A 10,005-nucleotide genomic window follows, 5' to 3' on the forward strand; every position below is an offset into this window, starting at 1 on the left:
CCAAAGTACAATTTGATGTCCAAGTAGAACTTCTCCTTGGTTCAGTGAATCATAACTATGAACACATCTCAATGACATTGGAGGAGGGTTTAAAGTTGCTCAAAGTGATCCACTTCAACTTCAGCCACTTTTGGGCAGCTAAGGCTATGGGTCCAAACCACTCATGGCCAGCTCAGATTAGGCTCAGATTACTAAATCAACAAGTTGAAACAAAGTTTAGAACTCGTCGCACAAATGAATCGTTCCTGAATTAAAAAAAAAATGTGAAAATATATAGAAGCTCGAGCTAGCTCAGTAAGAAGCTTCACTCAGATCTTGTTCAAGTCGAGCCAAGCGCAGGCAACTCTTTTATTAAATTAGTCAAGTCCAAGCAACCGGCTACTCAGCTCAGCTCATTTGCACCCCTATGGGCAACTAAATACCCCTACCTAAAGGTAATAATCTCTCTCTAAAGATATGGGATATGCTGAATCAAATAATACTAAAATCCTTTTTCATTTATCAATCTTGCAAGGTAAACAACAACAAGTTGTTACTCATTAATTCTATGAGATTAGGTTTTTCCGAGGGAAGATTAATACTGAGAGGTTGGTTAAATAAAACAATAGAAGTTGGGGGTAAGAAGGTGCCAAATTTTGTGAACAGAGAGCACTTTCTCCAACACGAAATGGTTACGATGCATTTGAAATGCTTCCAGACTGAAAATTAAAATACTTCCTAGTCTTGGAAGCTATTAGGTAAAAGATTAAAGGAGAAGAAAAAACAAAACTGAACTTCTTTAAGCTATATTCCATTGGATAATAGAAAAATATCACAGAAAAATTGTATGCTTGTCTCATTAGAACAAGTCGGTGATGTAGGTAAGGGGGGGAAGACTAACATCAGAGAAAAGAAAGGCTAATATTTTTCAAGAAATCACAAGGTTTTCAGTAGGGGGAATAAAAGAAGGAACTTTCATAGGAAAGTGAAAATAGAACTCTCTGATTGCACTGTACCAGAGAACTCGCAAAAGCAATCTATATAATAGAAAAAAAGAACAAACTCCATGTCTTGATAAGTGTAGATGTGTCCGAGCTAAACTTCCATAACAGGGCTGTTTCTTTTAACCATGCCAAAGGAAACAAATTGTGAGGACCCGTGTGGGCGTGTGTTTAGTCCCACATTGGTTATTCGCTGGGTAGATCTTGGGTACTTATACAGAATTAAGGAACCCAAATAATAACTTCCGGCTAGCCATTTTGGGTAAGGTCCTGGGTTGTTACAAATGGTATCAGAGCGGACCCGGCCCATAACCTATATGTACTAGAGGACACTGCAGCACGGATCCATTGGGGCTGACCACGGGCCAATTGTGATGTTTGTGATTAGATTTGAACCCTTAGCCTGACGAGGACGTCAGGGCTTGAACGGGTGGAGTATATAAGGATCCATGCGGGCGTGTGTTTAGTCCCACATCGGTTATTCGCTGGGTAGATCTTGGGTACTTATACAGAATTAAGGAACCCAAATAATACCTTCCGACTAGCCATTTTGGATGAGGTCCTGGGTTATTACACAAATACAGGGAAAGTTCAGTTTTTTCCTAATCATTTGCAGAAACTTAAATAGAATTTCTGGAGAAAAAAAAAATACACTTGGTGCCATAAACAAGTGCAGATGTTTGCAGTATGAAACAAGTGCAGAAGTATCACACCCAGCGCAACTTTACAATGAGATCTGATATTTATGTGATCATTACAGAATTCTGAGGAAAAGGAAAAGGAATCAGATAAGACTGCAGAATTGTAAAGGCGGCAAAAAAAAAGAAGAAAAAGGGAATCATATCTCATGGTTTGATATCAATGGACAGGTCAAATAAGACAAATATCCCACAAAATTCTAAAACGTTTAACTAGAACATCTTCATTTTCCCAAGGTAGTATCCCTCTAGAAACTGAGTATTAGGTAATATTAATTACAGTATCGACCAATAAACTTTGGCTTTCCATCACTTGCATCACCTCTATTGCTCTCTAAGGTATGATGGCAACCTATACCGCAAACCTTTCCAGTTCTAGCCAATTAATCAGCAAACACATTACTTAGAAGTAGACATGAACCAAAATTCACAAAATGCTGACTTAATTGCACATAGTCTGGAAATAACGCCATCCACAACACTCTGTGGCATGATGGATCAAAGTTGATTCACATTTTTCTCCAAGTTTTCAATTTTTAAGAAAGGAAACAGTACTAATTTTATGGAGAATCCAATGGCAACTATGACTCATACATAACATGAAAATTAAAGAGCAAGCACTGACACTTCTGAATTTGCTCCAAAATCAGCTGTCAATATCAATGACACGAACAAGAATTTATAAAGCAAAAGCTTCCCTCACAAATCTCTAAAATCAAAACAAATGGAACACAGAACTCTTGCTTGCCTCCTATCCAGACTACTTGGTGCCATTGGCTGCAACCTCTCCATCAACATGCAGAGGAACAGACTTTGCCTGAAATTAGAGATTGAAAGAAAGCAGATAATTAGTCAGAGGAGAACACAGCAAGTCTCTCAAGCATCAAGTAGACTCATCAATGAATGTCACTTACCAAGTTACGGTACTTGAGGGCATAGAACATCTCGAGGTAACGACGGGTCTCACGCCTATCCAGATTGGAGACATACTTCCAGAAGCCATAAACACCCGATAAGGTCATCAACCTCTCAGAATAGAGCTTCCAAGTGTACCTGCATTGATTCAAAAGAAGAGCACACAATAAAGAGATTAAATCTTGAATCTTCCATACAAGATCCATGAATTCATAAAAGAGTGTTGCTAAGAAAACATTATGCCTACTTCTCTTCGATACGCTGCAGCCCTCCTAGTGAGATTTTGGTCCAGTAGGTTGGGTCTTCCTTGCACTTCTCAAAGAAATTGACAAGCAGTTCAGAAGCCTTGTCTCCCTGGTAAGGATCAATGTGGAAGCCAGAAACCCCATGCACTATAATCTCCGCAGGTCCTCCATGACAAGTCGCAAATGTGGGCAGTCCACATGTCATGGATTCAACAACAGTAAGCCCAAAAGCTTCATAGAAGGCAGGCTAAGCAAAGGAAAACAAAGGGGAAAAAAGTGAGTAAAATTGTCATCTACCTGGTAATATTCTATCAAAAGTTAACAGAGGCATCATAATATTTGCTTTTAAGAAGATTAGAATACCTGCACGAAAGCTCCTTTGGTATCACAAATATACCGATAAAGCTCACCATTGCGGACCCGGTTCATCTGAGCAGAGATCCATCGGATGTGACCATCCAATTTGTACTGTTCAATGAGACTGTACATCTTCTTCATCTCTGCTTGTTCTTCAAGATCTTTGGATTCTTTTCCATGGTCTCCAGCCACCACCACGAGGTTGACCAGTTCCCTCAAACGGGGATTCCTGCCATACAACTCAACAAGACCAGTTATGTTCTTCACTCGGTCCAGCCTTGCCATTGAGAAGATAACGGGTTTGCTTCTGTCCTTCAAAACAAACCTGCAAGAACCTCAGAGTCGGTAACTGAATTGAACAATAACATAGCAAAAGAGAAGCAGGTGATACAGATAGGTTCTCACTTGTGGTCAGAATTCTCAACAGGACTGTAAAGCAGCTCCTCAATCTCTGGATGGAGGGAGGTGAGTCTTTTGTGCTCCTCTGTGTATGGGAAGTAGATGGACATGTCGGCTCCGGGAGACACAATGTTGAATTTTGGATCAAAGACATCAATTCCATGCACGACACGGTAGAGCCCAGGCAGAGTGAAGGCAGTGTGAGATTCATACTGTCCCACAGTGTCCTTGCTGAAATAACAGAACATAAGAGGAAGCCAGTCAGATAATGGTAGTAATTTATGCATCTTAATATGAACAAAAATTCAGTGCACTGAGACACTATCGGCATGAATAATAACCTTCCAGCAATCTCTTGGAAGGTACTGGTGATGATGAAGTCTGCATGGTTCATTGCAATTAAATCAGCTGTGAACTGGCAAGAGAAGTGATACTGGTTCTCAAACTTCTTCCAATATATATCTGAATTTGGATATTTTGTTTTCTCCAGGGCATGGGCAATGGTGCACTACATGTGGAAGAATGAAGATTATTAAATTCAGATGAATAAGTGACAACTATTAAGTAGAACCCAGGGTGAACAATGTCTAGCATCAAAACCTGAGTAACTCCAAGTTTATGTGCCAATAAAGAAGCTACTAGGTTTCCATCACTGTAGTTTCCAATTATCAGGTCTGGCTTGGCTTGCAATTCTCCCGTTAGTTCGTGTGCAACATCCTACAGCACAAAGGTGAACATTACAAATTTACTTCAATAACTTAAAAGCAGCAATGAATATATCGAAATGTACTGAAAAGGAAGCAAGTGCAGAGAGGAAGCTTAGAAAGATTGGATGAAAGATTTACCTCGGCATAGGTCTCCAGGTAAGGCCATACTTCGAAACGTGATATCCATTTTCGGATCGTCCCACTCTCTGTTCTAAATGGAACACGGAGGATGTGGGTGTGCTCTGTTCCAAGGACCTTCTCAAAACGCTGGCCACAAGTGGTGCCTACTGCATCTGGGAGCAATCTGGTCACCTGCAAAGATCACAAGGTAGCCTCAGGAGAAGACCATTATGAGTGTGGACGCATTCATATGGTTACCACATTGACGCCATGACATTCTTCATAACTTTATACTAGAAATAATCATTGAACAATGTAAGAAAGCCATCAGATGTCAAATTGAACTTACGATGAGAATGCGAGGCGTGATATCAAGACCTTGCTTCTTTATTCTTTCCAGCATCTCATTCTCCAAAGCACGAACTTGATCCAAAATGTAAACAACCTGTGCAAATTAGGATTTATAGTATGTTAAAGAAGTGAGTTCTGATATGTTTCTAAATCAATTTCATTTTTGAGTTATACCTGGCCACCCGTGTCAGGATACCCCAAGACATTAGCTTGGGCAAAGTAGCCATGGGGAGAAAGGATGACAACATTAAACACCATAGGAACTGTCCCAAGGAAGCTTTCCAAGGTACATGGATCAGGTGCCTCCAGAAGATCTAGGAGAAGATGGATAGTTTCATGACAACGCTGAGCTGTGTCACCCCAGCCCTTGTCTAAACCAAGCTCTTGAAATCTAGCATCATGCAGATGCGAAATAATGTAAGCAGCTGTGACAACTTGACAAACTTTGCGCCGTATAAGAATATGTGGCTAACATACTTCAGTTTAATCAAAAACCTCAGGAAATAATAGCACAGAATTTACCTGTGGTTGAATTCTGAATATGGGGTGTCTGATGGGATACTCAACAGATATTCGTCTGCCTTCCTTAGTGCAGCTCGGAGAGCACTGAGGCTGTGAATTCTATCATTAAGCATCATAGACTGCATGACATAACAATAAATTAAAATAGAACTTAAAATTAGTTAGAAACAAATAAAATTGTTGACAAATTTGATGATTTATAAAATATAAAATAATAATGGTATAGACTAATAATTAGTCAGAAACAAATTAAGATTTCAACAACTCAGATAATTTATATAATATGATCCTGTGATGAAACTGAAAGTGCTGAACAGGAAATTGGAGTGTTTGGTGTTTTTATTTTTCGCAATCATTGGTAAGAAAGTTTTGTTGATATTTAACCAACCGCTAGCAAAGTAACATCAAGACCTATCAGTGATTGGTAACACATATTATCTACTTCTGTTAAATGTATCTAATTAGGAAAAATAACAGTAATCCAGTTTAGATGGAAATTTCGTCCCTTTCAACTGAAATCTAAAAGAAAAAAAGAAGTTTGTTGTAAAATATTCCATTGATCAGCCTAAATACTTTTGCATTGGATCAAATTCTAAATATCCTATCCCCTGGTTCAGGTTATTGCTCACATCAGATAGCAGGTCTTTGTATGGTGTTCAATTTCCAAATACTAAAAAGGGCAAAAGAACTTACAAAAGGAAAGATTCATTAATTTCAACTTCGGAAAAATGAAAGATAACAGATAAATGCATCACACAGTTGTAGAAAATTTACCGTCCCCTTGTAGTTATGTGCTCGGAGGAAATTAAGCAGGGGGTACATGCTTTCTTTGTCATGGAACAACTTTGAGGAAAGGTGACGATTTAGGAACTGCACTCCATTGCCAATGGACTTTGAAAGTGAGGGACGAGGGAAAGAAGCATTAAAGGGCTCAAGATCCAATTCCAGCGCAAAGTTATTTTGGCTACTGAAGGAGGGAAAGGATAAGAAGAGAAAATAAGTTACTTGACTGCATGTCCATTAGATGCTTCAATCAAAAGCATCTGTTTTAGCATGGAGAAATTATGGAAAATGATCCATTAGATTCATATCACCTACCTTCCATCCACAAGTTCTTCTTTGAATTGCAAGTACTGGGGCACAGTCAACTCTTCCACGGCTAGCTCGCTGACATTCACCCTCACATACTGCCAGACACCAGGCCTTGGCCGAATAGCAAGAGCAACCCATGGAGGCAAAACAATTGCTTCCTGCATCACAAAAGCAATGCACGATATAACGAAGAACCAAATCTCAGAAGTTAACAATAATGTGGCGTAGTAGGATCCAACTGCACTGCACCTGTGCAGCTTTCAGAACATCCTCAAAAACCCCATCCTTCAGCTTTTCTCTATCCGCTTCGGGTATTACAGCTTCATACTCAGCTAACAACTGATGAGGTAACAACATTCCTTTTCCCTGGTTAACAAACCTGCAAAGAAAAGAACAATCAGATAACCCATCAGAGATCCTCATAACCTGACAAATATCACAAGAAAAGCATCGTGTTTTGAGTGATCCAGGATGAACCATGCAATCAAAAAGATTTCAGAAAATTTTGGAGGGTAGTCCATGCTGTAAATGATTGAGGTTGTGAAACCAGGAAGCCATGACATAACTTTTGGAAATGAAGATAAGCAACTGGGTGACAAGTTCACTGCTCTTCGGATTCAAATATTAAAAGCCTGGAAATCTAGGTCTCTACAACAGCTTGAGCATGCATGCATAAACTTAATATCCATCAAGGTTAAATGTAATCCAACCTCACAAGAAATAACTGAAGCAAAAACATTTTCTATAGAACACAAAGGGAGATAGAGACAACCTTGAGAAGAGGGCCACCAATTCATTCGGATGGGCGGATAGGGTGTCCCCAAGGCGCTCCCTCACACTGTGAATGCGACTTAATGTAGGGCTCGCCATGGCTCCTCTTGTTTTCCCCTTCGAGCCTCAAAGAAGCCTCAGACTAACATCAGAAATAAGAAAATTAGCAACCAAAACCAATAAGAAACAATCGGAAACAAAACAAAGACAATGAAGAAGACCATCTAGAAACCCACAAGTCTTGGATCTCCCACCCCGCCCACCTAAAATTTTTGACAATAAAGCACCAAAGACATACCAAACTTGAAAAATTGACCATCATGACTTAAAAATAAAAGAGATAATGCAAATTTGAATGAGAATTAAAACAGACAATAGAAAGGGATTCCAAGAAGGGAGAAAAAAAGGATGGAAGACAAATGCTTAACTTTAATAAATCGAAAGGAAAAATTACGTTAAAAAATGAGAAAAACCAAGGTTAATGCCAAGTCCACAAGCAGAGAAGAGTACAGATCTCAGAAGAAGAATAAATCTAGAAGAGAGATGGATGGTAAAGTTAAAAACCATACGAGCAGGGAAATTAAATTCTAGTTAAGATGGATCTCCTCTTCTTCTCTCACTAATGCCGACAATGTCGTCAGTACAAATGAATACTAACAAGAGGTTGGTTCTAGAAAACAACAGGAATAAAGGTCAGATAGGGCAAGGAAGGGACGGTGGCCAATGCCAAACAGCGTTTTTTGAAGAGAGATCTGTTTTTCCGACGCAAACAAGCTGTACCGCATTCGAAACTTGAGAGAAACTAAAGCTTCAAAATTAAAAGGTATAAAAAGTTCTTTGCTTTCTCCGGGTCTCCATGGAAAAGGCTTTCAAGGCGACAAAAATATGACTTTTTTGAACTGTAATTGATAAGAGAGAATACAAAACAGAGGAAACTTGCATACTTATCCACTGGAGACCAAGACGGCGACGTGAGGAGCGGGCTTAGCTGAACTTTTAAAAAGGCTTTTTTTATTTAAAGAACTTATGGGATATTTGGAAAAGGAAAAAGGATAAATATTTAGGAAAATAAAAGGAAAAAGCCTCTGCCTCCACGATACAAGAAATTTAAAGTTGTAGAAACTTAGATTTTTTTTAATAATAAATTGCAGAAACTTAAAACTTTTTTATGAAAACATACAGCAGTTCACAATGAAAAGAGGTGAAGAAGAAGAAGAAGAAGAAATTGTAGCTGCTCACAACGTAAATTGAGAGCAAGAATATGATTTTAACTTTGACAAAATAGTTCAGTTTCCCATACCGAAAAGTTACAGTTTTGGGGAAATAAAGGAAAAGATCCCTGCTTACAAGAGAAGAACTCAAATAAAAGAAGACACGGAGGAAGTTTGAAGAGAAGGATAAATAATCAACAAGAACTCAGATCTCCCACCAAATTATAATATTTTGCAGAAACTTTACAAGTTCCTCAGAAGATCTCTGCTTACCTTCTACTAGAGAACTTAAATCTGATAAAAGCCAAAAGAAGTTTGTGGAAAAGAATATATTTTGTAGCAAAACGTTAATGCTCTTAGAAGATTTCTGCTTTGAAATGGGACGACAGTTAAAATTTTTCAGCAACTCTGCAACGGTCAACCAAAGCTACTCGATTTGTTGAAAGAAAAGCATGTCCTGCAATCGACCACGGAACTCCGATATTTTAGCGCATATTTTTTCAAGTTTATGCCATGCTTGAAGGAAAACTACTCTGTTCTTCTAGCAAAAGGATAGAAGTTTTCCCACTAAAAAAAAAATCCCTGCTTGCGATCTACCACACAACCCGACTGAAACAAAAACCAAATAAGTTCCCAAAAAACAAAAGGACAGCTCTTTGTTCCACGCAAACGTGATCCATTCTCGATAAACTCGGAATTTTTTACCAGATTTTGGAGAAAAAACAGTGTGTTTGGCCGTGATCGAACCAAACTACTCCAACAAGAAGAGTTCCATCCCATACAAACAGGATAAGTATGCAGTACGGAAGAAAGTCGAAATGTTTCCCCAGATCAGAAGAAAAAAGAAAAAGAACAAAAGGAAAAGATGCTTCTTTTCCATGCGGACAAGGTCGCTACGGGAGACACTCAAAATATTTCACCAGATTAGAGAAAGAAACAGAGCTTTTGCCGCAATCGAACCAAAACTACCAGAAAAGAACAGCTCTCTATTTCATGCAAACAAGATCAAGCATTCAGCGAGAAAGAGAGTCGAATATTTCACCAGATTTTGGAAAACCACCGAGTTTCTTCGCCGAAATCGAGCCAAGCTAAATACTCGAAAAGGAACCGCTCTTCTCCATGCAAACAAAGATCGGCACAAAAGACACAAGACGAGAAGGAAAAAACGGAGATGTTCCGCCGCAACCCAACCAAACTACTCCAAAAGAACGTCTCTTTCACATGCAAACAAGATCAGCACGAGAGAAACTCGAACTTTCACCAGACCAGAGATTAAAACAAACCGTTTTTCGGCAACCGAACCAAAAAAACTCGAAAGTAACCGATCTTTTCCATGCAAACAAAATCAGCAGCAGAGAAAGTCGAAATTTTTCACCAGCTTGGAACAGAAAGAAAAAAAAGCACAGCGTTTTTTCGTGGAAATCGGACAGCAACTCCCCCGTAATCGCATAAAACTACTCGACACCCGAAGCCCAAAAGACCAACACTTCAAGCAGACAGAGACACCCTTACCTCGATCCCCCAATGGCGCCCCCCCAGAGAGAAAGCAGAAGAAGGAGGAAGAGTGAAACGAAAAACAAACGAAACAACGCAACAGAGAATGGAACAAGAGAACGGAGTGAACGATGCTTGGGGCG

General features: G+C 39.3%; 1 protein-coding gene across 1 annotated transcript; it reads right to left on the reverse strand.

Annotated features, from left to right (window-relative positions):
* Nucleotides 1–2,104: 2,104 nt before the first annotated feature.
* LOC120103914 (sucrose synthase 2) lies at nt 2,105–10,005 on the reverse strand. Its single transcript, XM_039134347.1, has 16 exons — nt 9,881–10,005; nt 7,159–7,299; nt 6,636–6,765; nt 6,393–6,544; nt 6,069–6,261; nt 5,295–5,413; nt 4,947–5,163; nt 4,771–4,866; nt 4,440–4,613; nt 4,195–4,311; nt 3,936–4,102; nt 3,601–3,825; nt 3,202–3,520; nt 2,841–3,085; nt 2,593–2,731; nt 2,105–2,495 (listed from the first exon to the last, which is right to left on the reverse strand). Exons 2-16 carry the CDS (start codon nt 7,254–7,256, stop codon nt 2,439–2,441), a joined length of 2,448 nt encoding a protein of 815 aa, XP_038990275.1. The 5' UTR covers nt 7,257–7,299; nt 9,881–10,005; the 3' UTR covers nt 2,105–2,438.

This window comes from Phoenix dactylifera, chromosome 15 (genome assembly GCF_009389715.1).
Source record: "Phoenix dactylifera cultivar Barhee BC4 chromosome 15, palm_55x_up_171113_PBpolish2nd_filt_p, whole genome shotgun sequence".
In the NCBI taxonomy this organism is placed as follows: Eukaryota; Viridiplantae; Streptophyta; class Magnoliopsida; order Arecales; family Arecaceae; genus Phoenix; species Phoenix dactylifera.